This window comes from Dromaius novaehollandiae, chromosome 34 (genome assembly GCF_036370855.1).
Source record: "Dromaius novaehollandiae isolate bDroNov1 chromosome 34, bDroNov1.hap1, whole genome shotgun sequence".
NCBI classification, from domain to species: Eukaryota; Metazoa; Chordata; class Aves; order Casuariiformes; family Dromaiidae; genus Dromaius; species Dromaius novaehollandiae.
The window spans coordinates 1,056,998-1,078,136 of record NC_088133.1 but is presented as its reverse complement, the minus strand read 5'-3'; the positions used below and the strand labels follow the sequence as shown (position 1 = coordinate 1,078,136).

The 21,139-nt window shown below is 64.0% G+C and overlaps 2 protein-coding genes across 6 annotated transcripts in view; one reads left to right on the top strand and one right to left on the bottom strand.

Annotated features, from left to right (window-relative positions):
* The window catches only part of PPP1R37 (protein phosphatase 1 regulatory subunit 37), a 33,417-nt gene extending 21,196 nt beyond the window's left edge, over positions 1-12,221 (top strand). For all 5 annotated transcript variants that reach the window (XM_026119667.2, XM_064503068.1, XM_064503070.1 and 2 more), the window contains 9 exons: positions 313-432; positions 2,351-2,501; positions 3,391-3,546; positions 5,897-6,009; positions 6,424-6,565; positions 7,158-7,324; positions 8,092-9,022; positions 9,904-9,992; positions 10,151-12,221. In XM_026119667.2, coding sequence (XP_025975452.2) covers positions 313-432; positions 2,351-2,501; positions 3,391-3,546; positions 5,897-6,009; positions 6,424-6,565; positions 7,158-7,324; positions 8,092-9,022; positions 9,904-9,986 — 1,863 coding nt within the window. In that variant the 3' untranslated portion in view covers positions 9,987-9,992; positions 10,151-12,221. The remainder of the gene's footprint in view (positions 1-312; positions 433-2,350; positions 2,502-3,390; positions 3,547-5,896; positions 6,010-6,423; positions 6,566-7,157; positions 7,325-8,091; positions 9,023-9,903; positions 9,993-10,150) is intronic.
* A 1,635-nt stretch (positions 12,222-13,856) lies between these two features.
* On the bottom strand, positions 13,857-17,385 carry NKPD1 (NTPase KAP family P-loop domain containing 1). The gene is made up of 2 exons (XM_064503038.1): positions 17,086-17,385; positions 13,857-15,864 (listed from the first exon to the last, which is right to left on the bottom strand). Exons 1-2 carry the CDS (start codon positions 17,339-17,341, stop codon positions 14,195-14,197), a joined length of 1,926 nt encoding a protein of 641 aa, XP_064359108.1. The 5' UTR covers positions 17,342-17,385; the 3' UTR covers positions 13,857-14,194.
* Between the last annotated feature and the right edge of the window lie 3,754 nt (positions 17,386-21,139).

The window sequence follows — 21,139 nt, the reverse complement described above, 5'->3', positions numbered from 1 at the left end:
GAACGAACCGGCTGGGAACGTGGTGTCGGTCTGATCGGATGTAGCCAGCCGGGATAATCCTCGTGGCTTCGGTCAGGCTGCAGGTGGGACGGGTTCCTATTGCCTTGGGGGAACGAGTGTCGCCTTCCCAAGGAGGCCCCAGAAAGCAGCGTTTCTGCCCCAGAAAGCAGCGTTATAACCCGGTGTTTCGTCCGAAAGACGCTCAGTCTGTCCGCTAACAACCCGTTACCTCCATACTTGTCTCCTTGCAGTCGTGCCGCTTCCCCGGGTTAACGCGGCTCGTGACAACTCCTGTGTCTCTCCGCTTTGCAGGGCGCCTCGGCGTTGTTCGACATGATCGAGTACTACGAGTCAGCCACGCACCTCAACATCTCCTTCAACAAGCACATCGGCACCCGCGGCTGGCAGGCGGCTGCGCACATGATGAGGAAGGTGCGTCCTCCGCGCGTTCGGACCTCCGCGGCTGCTCCCGCGGTCGCAGGGGGCTTGGGGACGAGGCGGGAACGGTGTCGACTCCCTCCTCTCGTTTCCCGTAACGTGGAGCGTTTTACCCGTCGGAGCTCTTCCAGGGGCAGCCCTGCGCCCGGCTCGTTTGGGCGGAACGACGCTCAGCCGGAGCGCGGAGCGGCTTGATTTGCAGCTAGCGTCTGCTTAAGCGAGGGTGCAGGGCGATTTTTCTGAGTGTCCTTTTCGGATACCGTGAAGATCGGAGACCAGGTAAAGCAGGAGCTGAGAATATAACGCGAATACAACGCAGATACAGCCTTTGCAGAGCAGTGGCTCGGCAGTTTGCAGCTAGCTGGGTGTCGGGGCATTGCACAGGAGAACGTGCCCGGTACCACGCTGTGATGCAGGAAAAACCGCACTTCCCACCTGCTCCGACACTTCGGATATTACCTAATGCCTCGCGCTCGGAGAACAGCGCCGGAGCGCTGCGCAGCCCTGAATTATTCCTGACGTTTGTTCTCTTTGCTTGTTTTGGTTTACGAAAGTGTTAGGCGGGGAGGAAGCGGTGCGTTTACAGAAATAGTCCCGCTACATCCTTCCCCAGCTCCCGCGTTAAACCTGCAGCGTGGTTCTGCCCAAAAAAATTAGGATTTCGGGGCGTTTCGGTGAATTCTTGATGCGTACCAGGGAAAGAGACTTGAAACGCGAGTCTCGGTCAACAAAAAAAAAGGTAGATTGTTGCTGGAAATACGTTTGCAGGAGCAATCTCCTGGTTTTGACGCTCGTTGTCTGTGTTTGCGGTAGGGTGGCTGGTGTCGGTGTTTGGCTTCGCAGCTGCAATTAATCGTGTTGTTCAGCCTCCGCTCCGCAAGCCGCGCGGCGAGGAGGGAGGGAGGGAGGCAGCCGCCGCGGGCTCCGGCACCGGGGCAGGGCAGGGCGAGCGGGGCCGCGCGGAGGGCGCGCCGCAAAACCGCCCCGGATCCCCAATTACACCTCTCCCTGCTAATTCGCGCCGTCCGCGCTTCCAGGCGTGCTGCTGCCGCGGCGTTGCGCAATCCCGGTTGGAAAGCCGCCACGGAGCCGGTCCCAGTTACGCGGGACTCGGGCGATTTTGCCGGGCCCGAGCGATGGAGCCGGTAACGCGGGAGCTGCGGAAGCGAGGTCTAGGTGCGCGCACAGGTAGGGACAGAGCTGCAGCCCGACCCACCTGCCTCCAAACAAGCTGCTCCCGATCCGTGCCGGCGCTCCAGCTGCCCGCGGGTAGGTGCCGGAGCCGCGTCGCCGGCTTTTTTCCGTGCGGATCCGGTGCCTGCGCTTGGCCGAGCCTGGAGCACGGTTCAGCTTCTCCCAAGCAAACGCCGGCACCTGCGAGTCCCCAGCTCTGAGCCGAATCCCAGCCGAGGGACCGGTGTCCTCGGATGCAGGTTCCCGGATGGAAAATCTGGCAGTTTAGGCAATTTAGCCCTTGGATAAGGGCAGAGGTCGGGTTTGTTGGAAGAGGCCGGGTGCTCGGCATGGCGGTGATCGCTCAAAATACACCCGCCCCAGTGCTGCAGCTTGAGGAGGACGGCAAAAACCTGACAGCGACTTGGGGAAGATTCACGTGCGGAATTAGGGGCTGGAAACGGGGCTTTCCAGAGCGGGAAGCGAGCTGGAGGAGCGCCGTGCAGCACCGCGATTCCCAGTCCGAGCTTCGGCCTTGACTGAAGGGAAAAGGCCGTGTGTTGTCGGCGACGGAGGAGCGTGGGGCGATTCTCCGGGCGCATTCGAGCCCGGAGAAGCCGTTTATCTCGCGTTGCCTGGTCGGCGCGCGGGGCGGTTTGGGGCCGCCGCGGGGGCGAGCGGGACGCGTCCGGAGGCCGCGGGGCCGAGCGCTGACGTCTCCCGCGTCTTCCCCCCGCAGACCAACTGCCTGCAGTACCTGGACGCCCGCAACACGCCCTTGCTGGACCACTCGGCCCCCTTCGTGGCCCGCGCCCTGCGCATCAGCAGCAGCCTCGTGGTCCTGCACCTGGAGAACGCCAGCCTCTCCGGGCGCCCGCTCATGCTGCTGGGTGAGTAACCCGCGGGGGGGGGCAGCGGAGGTGCCACCCAGGCGCCTTGCCTTAATTAGCCAGCCCTCGTTTGCCCGACTGGAGAAGCCAGTCCAGCTCGGACATCCGCATTGCCCGGCCGTGTCCTAGGATGTGGAAGGAAGCCAGATGCCGAGCCTAAAATCCTTCCCGGGCAGAGCCTTTTTCTCTCTTTTCTCCCGCGGGGGAGAGCAGAGTTTGTGCCAAACTCTCCGTCATCCCCCGTGGGGACTCGCAAAAGCCTCTTAAAAACGTATTTGCAGCCCCCTCGCTGCCGGGGGCTGGGGAGCAGCAGCGCGGATCTCTGCGCCCAGCGGGGCCGGGCTCGGAGGTTCGCTGTGCCGTCCCCGGATTTCGGCGGTGGCAGCAAAACAGCCCTGGGCGGCCTCTGTCGTTAGCCAAATGAATTGGTGATTAATCACAGCTGGCATTAAGCTAATGGAAGTGTTGTGGCAGCGGGGACGATCCCCGGGATCTGCTGTCCCCCGTGCCGCTGCCGCGGGGTGAAACCGTGCCAAAGCGGGGGCCGAGCGCGGCAGGGTGACGGTCACGCAACCGCGTTCAGCTGTCGCATCAGGAGCTTTTGGGGGGGTTTTCTGCCTTTGCAGCTGCGTGGCACCGTTTTGGGGTAAGACGAGCACGAGTGCTTTTCACAGGGCCACTCCTGCACCTCGCGCTGTGCAGAGGCTTTAATAATCCATGAGTAACTGTATAAACACACAGGGCAGCAGTAAGGAATGAGGCTCGCAGCGTGTTTTCTCCAGTTACGCGGCGCGCCAGGAAACCGTGGGCACTTGTGTACGGCTGCCCTGCTCCCCGCGGCCTTCGCTCTAATTTTGCACGAGCTCAAGTGTTGTTTGCTGCTTTTCAGCGACGGCCCTGAAGATGAACATGAACCTGCGGGAGCTGTACCTGGCCGATAACAAGCTGAACGGGCTGCAGGACTCCGCTCAGCTCGGCAACCTGCTGAAATTCAACTGCTACATACAGATATTGGACCTGCGCAACAACCACATCCTGGACTCAGGTGAGGCAGGTTTTTTCCACGTCTCCGGAGACGCTTGTGAGATCGAGCTATGTGCGAGCGCTCTCGGAGGAGGAAAAGCTCCTGGGTCACGGCCTGGGTTGAAAAGAGACCAAAATCTTCGTTCCTTTTCCATCCAGGAAGACCTGTTTCTCACCAAGCTGCTGTTGGAACCGCTCAGGCAGTGTCACCTCTTCGGTCTAGCTACCAAAATAAACGTGAAGGGAGGCGCAGAGGTAGCACGGCCCTTGTGCAAAGAGCAGCGGGTGCTGCTGTTAGTGCAGACGCAGGAGTCCTGATCGCCCTCCGCTGCCACGAGAGCAGCAGGCAGACGGGAAGGTCCCGGCTGCAGGGTCGGCTCTGCTCCGTAAGCGCCGTCTCCTGACGGGTCACTGCTTCCCTGCGATTTCGAAGCAGATTTAGGCCGGGAAGAGCGAGGCGGAGGGCAGCCGGCTTGCTGGAGCGCTCGCGCGCGACGCTGCGCTGGGTGGCAGGCCGCCGGCACGGCCTCCGGTGCCGGGGGGCTCCCGGAGCTGAAATGAGGGGGGTACACAAAGCAGCTGAAGCGTTTTGAAGGGATTTTAGCAACGCGAGCTGGGTAAACCTCTCGGGTTTTAAGGACTCTTAAGCTGCTTAGACCTCATTAGGGAAACTTGGACCTCTTGCTGGCCCAGGTCGTGCGGTGCATGCCATCACCGCTGCTGACGGCAGAGAGAGGTAGAGGCGCTTCGTGCCTCCGAACTGGGCCTTTGGGGTATGTCCATGTCCTCAAAATAGCTTTGGTCTTGTTTTCCCTCTCTCCTCCCCGCTCTCTGGAAGCAAACGGGAGGCCAACTCTAATATCAAAACAGGAATTGCGAAACCGCCCCGCTCCAGGCCTTCAGTCGCAGCTGATTCTGGGCGCGTGGGTCCGCGGTCGGAGGAGCTGGTGCTGCAATCGCCTCCGCTTCATCCCGCTCAGACGAGCGACGCTCGGCTCTGCCCTGACCATCCCGACTACGTCGGTGTCGGGCACGGAGGCAGCGCAGCGGGATGGAGTCGGACGCAGCCGGTGCTGTTGCGGATGCCCACGTCCCGGATGGGTCCCACCCTGGGCGCATGTGTGCATTTATTGCCTCCCAGGTTAGCTGGCACGTCCCTTGCATCTTCGGGCACTTAATAATCGCGAGCTGCCCCTTGGAACGGCGCTGGCTCTGTGTGTCTAAAGTCACTGGCGAGGCGTTGCTGTGGGATTTTTGCAGTATCATTCACGCCGGAATTTGCGCTTATCAAATAAATGTGTTTACAGCAGTTTAAGTGGCACCTGCCCTCAACCCGCTGCTGAATAAGCAGAACTGGACCAGTAAGTCTGTCCTGGTGCTTGAAAGATTGAGGATCGTCCCTTTTGCCACCTCGTCCTGTAGCTGTTGCGTCTCCTTGATGGGGCAAGGGGAAATTCAAGACCTCCTGGTTCCTCCGCTTCGCAGGGTGTCGTAAAGGCAGCACCGTGCTCGGCTCCATCCCGCGCCGCTTCCAGGCGTTCAGGGCTCCGCGGGAATCCCTTCTCCTCCCGGTGTCTTTCCATGGCTTTGCCTGTTCCCAGCAGTCTCGCGTCCCTGCTCGCCTGACTCCATCCCGGCATTGCCGGATTTTTTGTATCCCCATTTTTTTAGAGGCTCCGGCCTACCCGTAATTAATGTTATACACCAAGAAGTTAATTGCATGTCCGTGCGCTCGCACGCACGGGAGCAACGCGTTTCGCCCGGCTCTGAGGGTGAAGCGCCTTGTCGGCAAGGTCAAATAGCTCGGAAGATTTGGAGGGAGGATTTGGAGGGAAGGTGTTCGGAGAGGCCCGCGGGCTGCTACCGGGGCGAGATGCCTTTAGGGGGATGCGGAGGAGCGCAGCTCCACCAACGCTTACGTCCTGCTCTGAAAACATCTTTAAATCATCTGCATTTCACTTGTGGGTGTCTCGGACAGAGCGAGGGGATGTTTTGCAAGGCCGTAGGGTCCGATCTTTGCGGTTTTGCGAGGCCGTAGGGTCTGATCTTTGCAGTTTTGCGAGGCCGTAGGGTCCGATCTTTGCGGTTTTGCGAGGCCGTAGGGTCTGATCTTTACGTGACGACCCTGTGGCTTTGCAGTAGCTGCTTTGCTGTTTGAAGCCAACCTGCGAACGAACGTTACGTCCGTGCTCTTAATCCCGCAGAGCGCACGAAGCGTGCCGCCAGCGCGGGCAGTGCCTGAGCGAAATTAAATTAGATACGGCAAGAAAAGTGCTGTGAAACCTTTAAATATCAGTCATGGGGCTGTGCTGGTGACGTGACCGACGTAGGGCTGACCTGGAAAACAATAAATGCCTGCTGCTGTTTTACAGGCTTGGCTTACCTCTGCGAAGGGCTGAAGGAGCAGCGGAAAGGGCTGGTCACCCTGGTTTTGTGGAATAACCAGCTGACTCACACCGGCATGGCTTACCTGGGCATGACGCTGGTAAGTGGATCGCGGCACGAGGGGCTTCCCGGGATGAGGGGATGCACCGGGATGAGGAACCAAGGGCCTTTTGCTGGCAGAGGGCGGACAGAGGCCGCTCGCAGCCTCTCTGGCCTTGGCCCTTTGCCCTGGCCCCGTGGGCAGCAGATCTGGCCTCTTGTCCTCAGCCTGCATCAGTTTTCACCCTCTCTCTTGTCTACTCTGACGTTTCCTCTGCTGTTTTTCTTTCTTTTCCACGTTTCCCCTGTATCTGCCTCACCATCCGTCCACCGCCGCGGCTCTACTCATGCCCTGACTCGAAGGCCCGGCTCCTCGCTGGGCAGAGGACCAGGCCCCGGCTTCCACCTACTCGGCTTTGAGGTGGACGCGTCTTTGCCTCTCTGACTCCCGCTGTTTTCCCGTTTTCCTCCGCAGCCTCTCACGCAGAGCCTGGAGACCTTGAACCTCGGCCACAACCCCATCGGGAACGAGGGCGTCCGCAACCTGAAGAATGGGCTCATCGGGAACCGCTCGGTCCTTCGCCTGGGCTTGGCGTCGACCAAGCTGACGTGCGAAGGTGGGTGGAGGCGCTTCCTGGGAGAGCAGCTCCGGCCGGCCGTGCCGACCACGGCTCGCCTGGCAGCGCGATCAGCTTCGGGCGCTGCAGCTGCCGCGTACCCAGAGCTCTTTCTCCACCACCAAAGTGGTTTTTTCACTGGTGGAAGCACAGAAGGTGGCTCGGTCCGTCCCCTCGATGCCCTTAACCATACAGCTGTGTGGGGGTTTTAATGGATGGCGTATCCTGGCTGTGCTGCGACGGCTCTCGGGCCCATAACTCATAAAAACGCTGCAGCTGGCCTGTCCGAGGACGCCCGTTTCCATGGGGTGTTGCGGCAGGATTGGTCCCTGCGGCGTTTCCAGCACTCTACACCCGCAAACAGCCCTGCAGAATTAAAAGCTTAGTTCTTACGAACGTGCCTGGGAGCTGGAGTTTGGTAGTTATCCTTAATGACGTACGTTAAGCACGTGTTGTCCTGTCTCAAAAACGCTTCTCTGAGGTCTGATGGAAACGCCCCCGTAAAGCACCGCGCGGGAGCGTCGCGGGGAGCCGGCGGTGCGGCCGCGTCGCCGTCGCGGTTCCCCAGCGGAGGCTCTTTGTCCCCTCGCAGGCGCCGTGGCGGTGGCGGAGTTCATCGCCGAGAGCCCGCGGCTCCTTCGCCTGGACCTGCGCGAGAACGAGATCAAGACGGGGGGCCTCATGGCGCTCTCCCTGGCCCTGAAGGTCAACCACTCGCTGCTCAGGCTCGACCTGGACCGGGAGCCCAAGAAGGAGTCCGTGAGTTGCTCGCCGCTTCGCGTGCCCTCGCTGAGCTCGGCTCTGTCCCCTCCGCGTCCCTCCTTCCCCGTGGTCCCCTCCGACCTCGGCCAGGAAGGTGCTGGTTGTCCTCAAGGGCGGTGTGTCTAGGCGGGCAACGTCGCGCCGTCGCTCCCCTCGTGCGCCGCAGCTTAAAAACGACTTGTTTTCATCCCCACCAGCTGGAAGGGGTTTCTGGGGGTCTCTGGCTCAACCCCCTGCTCAAAGCGGGACCAAACGAGGTCACTCGGGGTCTTGCGTGGTCGCATGTCCGATGTCCCCAAGGACGGGAATCCCACCGCCTCCGAGGCACGAGCAGGGACGGCTCTGGGAGGAAATTCCCAGGGAAACAGCCGTCGCCTCTTACCGGGATGGGGGAAAAAAACCCGGTTAAGGTATCAACGTGGTCACAGGCTTGGAAAGCTTCACCGTCTCTACGGTGTACATTAAGTGAACGAGTCTCCCTGGTTTTAATCCTCTAGACTCGCTGGGAACAGTTGGGTGGGATGTTAAAATTGCAGTGGGTTTTGCGGAAGCTCCTGGGAGTTCTCGTTCAGGAGTGAGTTTTCCTGCTTTTTCCACATCCTCTTTTTACTACCGGTGTTTGGAAAGCTTGTGGCTGGCCGGCAAACTAATTGCGGAGCTGATTATTCCGAAATCGGGGTCTTGGGACGCAGCAGTTGTTATTCGGCTCTTGTCCTTCACTTTACTCATGGCTTTTTTGGTCGGTTGCCTGGGGATTTTTGCAGGTGAAGAGTTTTATTGAAACGCAGAAGGCTCTGCTGGCGGAAATTCAGAACGGCTGCAAGCGCAACTTCATTCTGGCCAAGGAGAAAGAAGAAAAGGAGCAGAAGCTGCAGCAGTCGGCTTCGATGCCGGAGATCACCGTGACGGAGCCTCTGGAGGAGGGACCCGCGGAGAACAGCCCCGACGACAGCGCAGCGTCCAGCCCCGAAGAGGGGGAAGAGGTCGAGGAGGCCCTGGCGTCCACGGAGAACGGGGACGCGGAGCGGGCAGCGAGCGACGACCGGGATGGCGTGACCGACTCCGACTCGGATACGGATGAGGAGACGGACCCCGGGTTAGAGACCAAGGACTTCAGCCAGTCGCAGCAACCAAGCGACTCCGATCACGTCGCTCGCGTGCCCCAGCCGCTGCTCTCCTCCGAGAAGCCGAGGGCCCGGCCTCCGCCCTTGCACGCCGCGGAGACGTCGCAGCGCGATCCCGCGGGAGCGGGCGGCTTGGGGAGCCCCGCCGGCTCGCCGACCTGCGCGGCCTCCCAGGGCAACGAGAGGAGGATTTCCGTCTCCAGTCCTGGCCGAGGCCACAAGATCTTCGTGGTGACGCGCGTGGAGAGCCTGCCGGAGCGGACGCCGGAGAACACCACGTGCCCGCGGGAGACCGCGGCGAAACCGGCCGAGCCCCAAACCCAGCTGCCGGCCCCCAAAACTGAACTCTCGGACTCGCGGGCGAACGGGACGGTTTCCGAGCCGGCTGCCAGCTCGGAAACCCCGCCGGTGGGGCGGAGCGGCGGCTCGAGCCCCGAGCGGAGCGGCCCTGCGCCCTGCGAGAACGCCATCCACGACACTCCGCTCCCCAACGGGCTGAAGACTGATTTCGCGCGGGCGCTGCCGGACGCGGACGGCGACGGGAAGCTTGGGAGCTGCGCCGTGGAGCACGGTAAGAGCCCTGTCCCCGGCCCCGAGCCCTGCGGAGACCTCTGAGCCCTGGGACGTCGTTCCCTGGACGCTGCAGAGTCCTGGCCGAGCGCAGGGCCGTCCCCTGGGCTGGTTTCTCCTCGGGGCTTTAAATCATTTCTTGGTGCCCCCAGCGGGACGTCCCTGTGGGCAGTGATTTGTTGCTGGGGGCTTTTCCTCGGGCGGTTTTTAACCCGAAGCGAAGCTCCCTCCTCGTAGCGGCGCTCAAAGGTGCGCGTTTTGGAGGCCGCGAGCGCGGCCTGTTTAATTAGACTCCCAAACGAGCCACGGAGCCGCACGTAATGATAGCTGCAGGGACGCTCTTTACGGAGCGCCCGCGGAGGCCACGGCGGGGAAAACCCCGCTCCGGAGACCCGCTTCCTCTTCCCTGAAAAAGCCGGTCTCGGCCACGGGGTCTGGGATCTGCTGACAGCCCCGAAGCGGCGAGCTCGTGACTCGGGGCACGTCTGATAACGCGAGGCTCCGCTCCCGAGGTCGAGATCAAAGGGCCCGAGCCGAACGCGCTGCCGGTTCTGTCTCGCTGCGGCGGGAGGGAGCTGCCCGGCCGCGGCAGCGCGGCACCGGAGGAGCCGCCGGGCTTCGGGGCCCTTCCCTGCGGTCGCAAGCCGAGGCGTTATGCAATTCCTTATCGGGCTCCTGGCCGCGTGTTTGTTTTTTCCGCACCCCGTGTTCCTGGCGGGAAGCAGGCTCCTCCGAAACGCGAGCTTTTCCTCTGATTTGCAGCCCGAATAGTAGCGAGCGACTGTATTTTGCAGCAGTAGCTGGGGGGAGCGCGGACCCCCGGCCCTCCCCGGGCTTTGGATGAAATCTAAGCAAACCGTTGCCCTTTGCTTCTGTTTTCAGAGCTGAACTGCTCCAAGAACGAGAAGGAACTGGAGGAATTGCTCCTGGAAGCCAGCCAGGACACGGGGCAGGAGCCGCTGTGACCGCCGGTGAGAAGGGGCTGGGGTTGGCGTGAGCCCCGCGAGCAGGGGACAGACTCGACCCGCAGGAAAACGAGTTTCCCTCCGCTTCCCTCGCGCTCGGAGCGGCTTTTCCTCGGCGGCGCGGGGAGGCTTCACGGCGGCTTTCGCCTTTGTGTCTCCCGCAGATCCTCGGCGGCGCTCGGCATCGACGTGAGGCTCCCGGGGAGTCGCCGGTGGAGCTCGATTCTCTTCCCGCTCCACGCGGTCAAGAACCAAACCTCGGTCTTCAGTGCAAAGGTTCCTTTCTTTCCAGAACAGTCTCTTTCCTGCCCTAAACTCTTCCCCGCGTTCTCGACTCGCCTTCCCTGCCGGGAAGGACTCCGATGTTCCCAGGGCCGTGGAGGAAGGGAAGGAGACCGGAGAAATCACCGAAACGGAGACCTCCCTCCCTTTGTCTGAGATATTTCTGCCCTTCTCTAGACACTAGCTGATCCATTTGCGTTTTTTCTCTCTTTCTCCGGAATTACCACTCGTTACCGCGTCAGTTGTAAGGAGGCGATGCTCCGGGGCGGACGCCCGGGGCGGCTCTCCCCGATCCGCGGGGGAGACGAGAGCCGGCGCCTCCCGCACACTACAAGGGGCCCCGGGGTCCGGGGAGGCTTCGCACGAGCCGCGTTTCGGGATGAAAACTCGCCTGCAGGACACGACTCTGTTCCCTGGAGGAGAGAGGGAGGCACGGACACGCTGTAGTCACCCGTTGAGGAACTTATATCACTAAACGAGATATCCAGGACAGGCTGCGTTTGCAGCCGCAATGGTTATTTATTTTAAAGTCCCTTTTTTGGTATATATTTATCATGAGCTGCAAAGTTACCGGGTGGGGATTTGACTTAAAGGACCATGTAGAATTAATTACTTTTAGTCTAACCTGCAACCTTTTCTGGACTTCTGCTCTTGGTTTGCAAAACTCTGCCAAAAAAAAAAAAAGCAAAAAAAAAAAAAAAAAGCAAAAAAAAGAAAAAGCACCATCGGAAGAGCCTCCCCCCCCGCAGCCCCTCGGCAAAGCGGGGGCCGAGGCTCCGAGCCGGGTCGGGAGCGGCGCGAGCTCCGGGAGACGGTTTTCTCCCCCGGGATGATGCACCGGCCGCGTGGAGAAAACCTCGGTTTTTACCCCGTTTGGGGACCAAGCCGGGAAGCCGGGGCCGGGTCGGCCGGAGGCTGCGGCGCTCCGGGAGCACCTCGATCCCGTTTCCACCCTCCTTCCCCCGTTCCGGCTTTCCGCTCCGCTGCGTCCGGCTGGGGAACCAGGATTTTATTTCTCGGGACTCTGGAGCAGCTTCGCTCCGCTGGTCCGACCTCGAATCGGTGTAAAAAGTCTTGCTTGGGAGACGCTCGCCCCTTTCACCAAAGCTTCGGACGAGGTTTTCCGCCCCGGCTCCGTCGGAGCAGCCTCGGAGCCGCCGGGAGCCTCGGGGCCGCCGCGGGAGCCGGCGCCGGGTTTTCTCAGGGAGGGACCTGTCGGCCGCCGCGGCGGGAGACGACGGCACCGACCGAACTCGGCAAACGGACCGTACGGACCCACCGGGGCCGCAGCCGCGCGGGGGCTGGCGGTAGGACTTGACGCTTTTTTTTTCCCCTTTTTTTCCCTTTTTTTTTTTTTCTTAAGTGCAATAAATCTATCAGGGAGCTGAGGGCACTTGGCTGCGCGGGATCAAGGCGGGAGAGGCACGCGTTCCGCTCCTCACGCACTGAGACGGAATCACGGTGGGAATCGCTGCATTAACACTACATGCGAAGGAGGGTGATTTATTCGCTGACGTTCGTCCTTTCTTTCAGTCGTGGTTTTTTTTTTGTTAACACTGTTTTCTATTAAACGAAACCCGCTTTCGTCACCGACTCCTCCTGTCTCTTTGGTACCTAGGGACGTCGCTCGGGTTTTTCCCCGCTCGCCGGGGCCGGGGGATGATGCCGGAGCTTCGCCGGGAGCCGCTCGGCATTGGCTTCCCGCGCCATCCCGGCTCGGCCGGGATTTTTGGAGCGCCGAAGCCCCGGGGCAGCGGTTTGGCTCGGAAACGGCACGAATCGGCACCGCCGCTTGCAATATTTTGCCGGTCTTTGCTCCATCCCCGGATCCGGCGGCGATGGGGGCCGTTTTACCAAAGAGGGTTGTCGGAAGGGCTGCTCGCGGGGCGCCGCGTCCGCCCGCGTTGGGGTTTCTTGTAACGCGCTCGGTGGAATAAAGGGTTTCCGAATTTCCCCCCGCGCGGGGCCGCCTCGTTTCTCAGCCGCTTTCGGGGGGGGGGACGTGGGGGGGCTCTGCAGCGGCGCGGGGGGGATTTGGGCACGGAAACGGCGTTTTGCTGCATCTTTTGCATCCATCCATGAGCCGTTCTCCCCTCTCCCACCCGGCTCAGCCCGGGATGGGGAGCCGGGGCGGCTGCGGATGCTCCCGGGGGGGGGGTTTACCCCCCCCCGCCCCCACTGGGGGTCACTGGGAAACGCCAGTGCTGGGGGGGGGGGAACTGGGAGGACTGGGAGGAGAATGGGGGGAACTGGGAGGGGGAAACCCACTGCCTGCCCCCCCCCAGCCCTGCCCCACTTGCGGGGGGGGGCTGGTGCCCCATGGGGGGGGACAGCACTGGGTGCTTGGACGCCGGGGTCCCTGGAGTGGGGGGGGGGGGCAGCACCCAGACGCCGAGGTCCCCGGGGAGGGGGAATGGGGGGGTCCCCGATGCCAGGGTCCCTTTTGGGGGGGGGTCACTCGGATGGCAGGGTCCCTTTGGGTGTGGGGGGGTAACTCAGACACCGGGGTCCCTGGGGGGGGCACTCGGACACCTGGGCCCGCTCTAGGCAGTGGAGGGTGCTGAACTCAACAGTATTAACCCGGGGGGGGGTTAATCCCGCTGCCGGGTCGGGGGGGGGCCTGGGGGGGTCCCGGGGGGGTCCCGGGTGGTAGTCGACAGCTCGGGGGCTCCGCATGGTCCCGGGATGCTCTTTATTGGGGACAAAACCCGGAGAGTCGCTTCGGCCGCCCCGGCCTCCCCCCTCCCAGTCCCCCCCAGTCCAGCCTGGTCTCCCCTGGCCTTCCTCCCAGTCCTCCCAGTCTCTCCTCTCGCCTCCCCCCAGTTCTTCCCAGTCTCTCCCAGTCCTTCCCAGTTCCCCCCCAGCCTGGTCCAGTCTCCCCCAGCCTCTCCACTCCCTCCAATCTCTCCCAGTACCCTCCAGTCTCCCCCAGCCTCTCCACTCCCTCCCTCCAGTCTCTCCCAGTTCCCCCCTGGCCTGGCCCAGTCTCCCCCAGCCTCTCCTCTCGCCTCCCCCCAGTCCTTCCCAGTCTCTCCCAGTCCTTCCCAGTTCCCCCCCAGCCTGGTCCAGTCTCCCCCAGCCTCTCCTCTCGCCTCCCCCCAGTCCTTCCCAGTCTCTCCCAGTCCTTCCCAGTTCCCCCCAGCCTGGTCCAGTCTCCCCCAGCCTCTCCTCTCGCCTCCCCCCAGTCCTTCCCAGTCTCTCCCAGTCCTTCCCAGTTCCCCCCCAGCCTGGTCCAGTCTCCCCCAGCCTCTCCTCTCGCCTCCCCCCAGTCCTTCCCAGTCTCTCCCAGTCCTTCCCAGTTCCCCCCAGCCTGGTCCAGTCTCCCCCAGCCTCTCCTCTCGCCTCCCCCCAGTCCTTCCCAGTCTCTCCCAGTCCTTCCCAGTTCCCCCCCAGCCTGGTCCAGTCTCCCCCAGCCTCTCCTCTCGCCTCCCCCCAGTCCTTCCCGGTCTCTCCCAGTCCTTCCCAGTTCCCCCCCAGCCTGGTCCAGTGTCCCCCAGCCTCTCCCCTCGCCTCCTCCCAGTCCTTCCCAGTCTCTCCCAGTCCTTCCCAGTTCCCCCCCAGCCTGGTCCAGTGTCCCCCAGCCTCTCCCCTCGCCTCCTCCCAGTCCTTCCCAGTCTCTCCCAGTCCTTCCCAGTTCCCCCCTGCAGCCGGAGCGGGAGCCGGAAGCGCCACCGAGGCCGAAGGCGCCGCACCGGAGTCTTCCTCGGGCGCCATCGCAGCCCCAACGAGGGGGTCCCGCCGCGTCGAAACCCCGTTTTGGGGGGCAAAACCCGCCAAACGCCGCATCCGCCTCGGGGAGGCGGCGGCATCCGGGCGGGGGCCGCCGGGGCGCACTGGGAGCGCTGGGAGCACTGGGAGCCGCCGCCGCGGCCCCGTTCCGAGCGTCTTCCCCGTTTTCTCCCCGTTGCAGCCTCCGCTCGCCGGCGTCACTCGGCCGGGGGGCACTGCACGCCGCGGGAGACGGCGGCGGCGGCGGCGGCGGCCCGGGCCAGGCGGTCGAGGCCGCGCTGCAGCCCCATGGCGCGGCGGATGGAGCGGTCCAGGTTGACGGTGCAGCGGAGCAGGCGCCCGGCCTCGGCGGCCGAGAAGGGGAAGTCGCGCGCCAGGAAGGTCTCGAAGAGCTCGGCGTCGCCGTCCAGGCAGAGCACGTTGCGCAGGGCGGCGCGGGCGGCGCACAGCTCCCGCCGGTGCTCCTGGAAGATGCTCCACAGGCTGCGGGAGCCCAGGGCGGCCGGCGGCCGGCTCTGCTGCCCGGCGTCCTCCAGGCACTGCAGGGCCCAGCTCAGGCGGCACGGCCACTGGTTCGCCAGCACCACCCAGGCCGCGGCGGCGCGGGGCGAGAGGTCCGGCCGCGGCCCGCCGTGGTGCAGCAGCAGCCGCAGGGTGATGGGGATGGTGTTGACGATGCGGCGCACCTGGACGCTGCTGCAGGGCACGTAGCGGTGCAGGCGGTCGGCGGCGTCGTGCAGGCAGCGGAAAGCGGCGCGGATGTAGCTCACGGCCTCGGCGTCCGCCTCGCGCCCGCCGCGCTCCCCCGGCGCCGCCGGCTCGGCCCGGCCCTTGGCCCGGCTCCGGCGCCGGTTCCTCTCCAAGTTCCCGGTGATGACGCGGTAGAGGAGGTCCTCGCGCGTCTGCACGGCCTCCTCCAGGCACTGCAGCTTGGACCGGGAGCCCATCTCCGGGATGGAGAAGGGCAGCGTCACTGTGCGGTTGAGGTAGAGGTAGCCGCTGTCGGCCAGGCCCTTCATGCAGCTCGTCTGCTCCAGGCACGGCACGATCACGCTGGGGTCCACGACCAGGATGAAGATGAAGGGGCTGTTGGCGTCCGAGAGCAGCGTGTTCATGGCGTTGAGCACCCCGGCCACCTTCTCCGGGTAGCAGACGTCCAGGCTGGTGATCTCCAGCACGACGCGGAGCCGCCGCCGCTCGAAGATCTCCATGAAGGCCAGGAAGTCGACGAGCGCCTCGATCTCGTTGCGCACCTTGCTCATGAAGCCCAGCTGGGTGGTGAACTTGTCGCTGCTGGTCAGCCGCTCGATCTTCCTCTTCTCGCTGACCAGCAGGTTCTTGACGATGGAGACGGCGCCCAGCACCAGGCTGGAGCCCGACAGCGAGGCGATGGTGCTGCCGACCACCTTCAGCGCGCGGTTGTCCTTGACGCCGGGCACCAGCAGGGCCACCAAGAGCACGGCGAGGCCGGCGCTCAGCACGAGGAGCATCCCCCAGAGCTTGAGGCACGTGTTCCTCTTGAGGACCCACTCCCGCTGGCTGAAGCCGGAGGCGAAGCGGGGCCGGCTGCCCATGACGTGGTAGCAGCTCAGCGGCAGAGCCCCGAAGTGGTGGCGGATGCTGTCGCAGAGGGTGGTCACCAGCCCGGCCCAGAGCTTGTCGCAGCCCGCGAACTGCCAGGCGCTGAAGCGGATGAAGATGAACTCGATGTTCTTCCTCCGCAGGTGGACTTCGGTGATCACCGGCTTGTAGAAAGCCAGGTACCACAGGAGCTGCAGCAGCCCCCAGCCCTCGGGGCTGCGCGGCTTCTGGTGGCTCTTCCGCACCTCGGCTTCCTCGCGCCGCGCCGTCTCCTCTTGCATGAAGCCTGGGGACAGAGAGAGAGGGGCTGCGGGTCGCCTCCGTCCCACGGCATCGTCTCCTGGTGGGTCTTCAAGAGGGACCCTGCGGGCAACGTCACCCCAAGCCCCAGGGAGCAGGTGGGCTGGATGCTGGTGCAAGAAGGACCTCAAATCTTGGGGAGCAGATGGGCTGGACGTGGTGCAAGAGGGACCTCAACTGTTGGGGAGCAGATGGGCTGGACGTGGTGCAAGAGGGACCTCAAATATTGGGGAGCAAATGGGCTGGACGTGGTGCAAGAGGGACCTCAAATATTGGGGAGCAGATGGGTTGGACGTGGTGCAAGAAGGACCCCAAATTTTGGGAGCAAATGGGCTGGACGTGGTGCAAGAAGGACCTCAAATCTTGGGGAGCAGATGGGCTGGACGTGGTGCAAGAGGGACCTCAAATATTGGGGAGCAGATGGGTTGGACGTGGTGCAAGAAGGACCCCAAATTTTGGGAGCAAATGGGCTGGACGTGGTGCAAGAGGGACCTCAACTGTTGGGGAGCAGATGGGCTGGACGTGATGCAAGAGGGACCCCAAATTTTGGGAGCAAATGGGCTGGACGTGATGCAAGAAGGACCCCAGATGTTGGGGAGCAAATGGGCTGGACACGGTGCAAGAGGGACCTCAGATGTTGGGGAGCAAATGGGCTGGACGTGATGCAAGAAGGACCCCAAATTTTGGGAGCAAATGGGCTGGACGTGGTGCAAGAGGGACCCCAAATTTTGGGAGTAAATGGGCTGGACGTGATGCAAGAAGGACCCCAAATTTTGGGAGTAAATGGGCTGGATGTGGTGCAAGAGGGACCCCAAATACTGGGGAGCAAATGGGCTGGACGTGGTGCAAGAAGGACCCCAAATTTTGGGAGCAAATGGGCTGGACGTGGTGCAAGAGGGACCTCAAATATTGGGGAGCAAATGGGCTGGACGTGGTGCAAGAAGGACCCCAAATTTTGGGAGCAGCTGGGCTGGATGTGGTGCAAGAAGGATCCCAGGTGTTGGGGGCAAATGGACTGGACACGATGCAAGAGGGACCTCAAATATTGGGGAGCAAATGGACTGGACACGATGCAAGAGGGACCTCAAATATTGGGGAGCAAATGGGCTGGACGTGGTGCAAGAAGGACCCCAAATGTTGGGGGGCAGCTGGGCTGGACGCGGTGCAGGGGCCCCCGGACGCCGCCCCCCCGCCGCCCCGCGCCTACCCTTGAGCTTGTCGAGCAGCGAGAAGACGCGCCGGCCGCAGGGCGCGTAGAAGCCCACGGTGACGGGGGTGGACGTGTGACACAGCGTCTTGGAGAGGCACCGGCAGTAAATGTCATCCTCCGTCGGCAGCTCTGCGGGGCACCGGGTGCCGGTCGGCAGCGGGGGGGAGAAGCGGGGTGCACCCCCACCCCGCGCACCCCCGGGGCCGGTCCCACCCGCCGGGGGCCCAGGAGTGCCCCGGGGAGCGGAGCCCATTTGGGCACCCTCATCGCTCGGCTCCGCGCCCCGGGGGGGGGGGGGGGGTCATTCAGCAGGGCACATTTTAGGGCCGTTGCACCGCTTTCGTGCACCCCCCCGGTTTGGGGGGGGGGGGGGACATGGCCTTTTGCTCCCCGCAGCCGGGATCGGCCTGGGCAGGACACGGGAATGACCCCGGCCCGCGTCGGGCTGCCCGGGGCTCCGGCTTGGGTGGCTGGCACAACCCCATAGCAGCCAGCAGAGAATCCACCCGGCGCCGGCGGCACCTGGCACGGCGAACGGGGCAGGGCCGCCGCCTCCGCGCGACGCTGGCCCCGCTCCAAGCACCTTCGTCCCCGCCGCTGTCACCGCCCTGCACCCATGGGTGCTGCTGGGGGAGGGAGGCACGTTTGGGGCGGAACGGCCAGGATTTGGTGCAAAGCGGCCGCGGGGTGGGTGAAGGTCCCGGGGCGGCAGCGGCTGGCGGGAATTTGGCCCGGTTCCCCACCGCCTGCTTTGCCTGGGCTGTAATTAGGGGTAATTAACGCCGGGGGTAATTAAGGCCGGGGCTGTGGCCACCGGGGGAGCAAAGGTTGCCGGAATTCGCCGAAATCCGGGCGGCGGGCGACGGCCTTCGGACCCGCGCGGGGCGGGATGGGACGGGACGGGATGGGACGGGACGGGCGCCGGGGCCTTGGCAACCCGCCGGAGCAGCCGCGGCCCCACGAGCGGCTCCTCGCCCCCAAAACCCCAAAATCGCCCGATTTGCACGTGTGCCGGGGCGGAGAGTTGGCTCCCGGCTCCGGCCCCGGCTCGGGGCCCCGGCGGGACTCCGCTCCGGAGCCTGGGGGTTTTGGGGCAAAACCTGAAGGTTTTGAGGCTGCTTAGGTGGATTTGGGGCTGCTGCGACCGTATATGTGGGATGAGGTGGGAAGGGTGGGACGGGAGAGATGGGATTGGATGGGATGGGATGGGATGGGATGGGATGGGAAGGATGGGAATGGGATCAGATGGGAGAGATGGGATAGGAGGGATGGGATGGGCTCCTATGGGAAGTATGGACTGGGACAGGATAGATGGGATGGGATAGGAGGGATTGGATAGGAAAGATGGTCTAGGATGGGATCAGCTGGGAAGAATGGGATGGGATCAGTTGGGAGGGATGGGATGGGATGAGATGGGATGGGATGGGATGCAATGGGAGGGATCGGATGTGATGGGACGCGATGGGATAGGAGCGATGGGCCGCGGTAGGACGGGATCAGATGGCAGGGATGGGATGGGATGGGGTGAAATAAGAGGGATGGGATGGGATGGGATCAGACAGGATGGGACGGGACACGATGGGATAGGAGCGATGGGACACGATGGGAAGGGATCAGATGGATGGAATGGGATGGGATATGATAGGATGGGACACGAGGGGATGGGATCTGATGGCTGGGATGGGACACGACGGGAGGGGATGGGATGGGATGGGATGGGATGGGACAGGATGGGATCTGATGGCAGGGATGGGACACAATGGGAGGGGACGGGATGGGATGGGATGGGATGGGACGGGATGGGACAGGACGGGACGGGATGGGACAGGACGGGACGGGACAGGACCACCAGCAGCTGGGGGTGGCAGATGCCACCCCGGCGCCCCGTCACCACGTACCTGGGTGCTCCCCGGGCTCGACCTCCACGGCGGCATCGTCCCCGGGGGACACCGAGCCCCCGCAGCCCCCGCAGCCCCCGCAGCCCCCGCAGCCCCCCAGGCAGGGCACGTGCTCCTCGCTGCAGCTCGCCGGCGTCCCCGGCCCCGTGTCCCCCGGCGAGCAGTGGCCGTCCTGCGGCACGGGGAGCCGGGCGTCACCGGCTGCCGGCCCGGCGCTGCCCGCGGCCTGGTGACGCTGGGACAGACTGGGACAGACTGGGAGAGACTGGAGAGGGGCTGGTACCGGGGACGCCGGGGACAGGGGACAGCCTGGAGTGGGGGGGGCTGCACCAGACTGTGCTGGTGGCCACAGGGCAGGTTGGACTGGGGACACTGGTGACCATGGGACAGCCTGGACTGGGGGACACTGGCCAGGCTGAACTGGGGACACTGGTGACCGTGGGACAGCCTGGACTGGTGACATTGATGACCATGGGACTGATTGGACTGGGGGACACTGGCCAGTCTGTCCTGGGGACATGGGTGACCATGGGCCAGGCCGAACTGGGGACACTGGTGACCATGGGACAGCCTGGACTGGGGGACACTGGCCAGTCTGTCCTGGGGACACTGGTGACCATGGGACAGCCTGGACTGGGGACACTGGTGACCATGGGACTGGTTGGACTGGGGGACACTGACCAGTTTTTTCTGGGGACACTGGGGACCATGGGACAGCCTGGACTGGGGGACACTGGCCAGTCTGTCCTGGGGACACTGGTGACCATGGGACAGCCTGGACTGGGGGACACTGGCCAGGCTGAACTGGGGACACTGGTGACCATGGGACAGCCTGGACTGGGGACACTGGTGACCATGGGCCAGTCTGTCCTGGGGACACTGGTGACCATGGGACTAGTTGGACTGGGGACACTGGCCAGTCTGTCCTGGGGTCGCTGGTGACCATGGGACTGGCTGGACTGGGGGACACTGGTGGCCATGGACCAGGCTGTCCTGGGGACACTGGTGGCCGTCCCCCTCCGTCCCCACCCCAAACGCCGCCCCCACCCCCCGGTGTCACCCCGGGGGCAGGTCCCCGAGCCACCTCCCATCCCCGTCCCCGTCCCCGTCCTACCCAAGCGGGCGCCATCGGAGCCTGCGCTGCCTCCGGCTGCATCCCGGGCTTCCCGCGCCGCCGGCTACCCCCGGCCACACGGAGCCATCGCCGCCGCCGCCGCCTTTATAGGGGACCGCGGCCGGGTCGGCCCACGCCGGGCTCCGGGCGCGATGACAAACGCGCCGGGACGGGGCAAAAAACAGCAACAACAGGGCACTGAGCCGGGCCGGAGAGGAAGCAATTAATTGCGGACGAGGCGGAAAATCTGGCTGCGCCGGTGGGAGCCGCGTTGCGGCACATCCCGCTCGGCCCGGCATCGCCTCCTCCCCGCGCCTGAGTCAGCCGGCAGCAATGTCCCGGGCGGCTCCGGCTCCGGCTCCGGCGGTGGTGGCTCGGCCCCGGGGCCCCACGGCACGTGCTGCCACCGCCACCGCCGCGCGGGGACGGACGCGGGGCGCGGAGCGGGGACGGATGCGGGATGCGGAGCGGGGATGGGTGCAGCGCTGGGACGCGGGGGACCAGGGGGATGCGGGGGACACGGGGGAAACGAGGGATGGAGGGGACATAGGGGACGGATGCAGGCGATGGAGGGGACACGGAGGACGAGAGATGCAGGGGATGGGGGACACCAGGGATGCAGGGATGTAGGGGACACGGACACAAGGGATGCAGGGGACACGGAGGACGAGGGATGCAGGGGATGGGGGACACCAGGGATGCAGGGGACGTGGGGGGACACGCGTGTGCGAGACCTGCAGGCCATGCAACACACGTGTGCAAGACCCACAGCCTGTGCAACATGCGTGTGCGACACCCGCAGCCCGTGCAACATGCGTGTGCAAGACCTACAGCCCATGCAATGTGCACGTGTGACACCCGCAGCCCGTGCAACACGCGTGTGAGACCCGCAGCCCGTGCAACACGCGTGTGCAAGACCCACAGCCCATGCAATGTGCACGTGTGAGACCCACAGCCCATGCAACACGCGTGTGCAACACCCACAGCCTGTGCAACACGTGTGTGCAAGACCCACAGCCCATGCAATGTGCACGTGTGA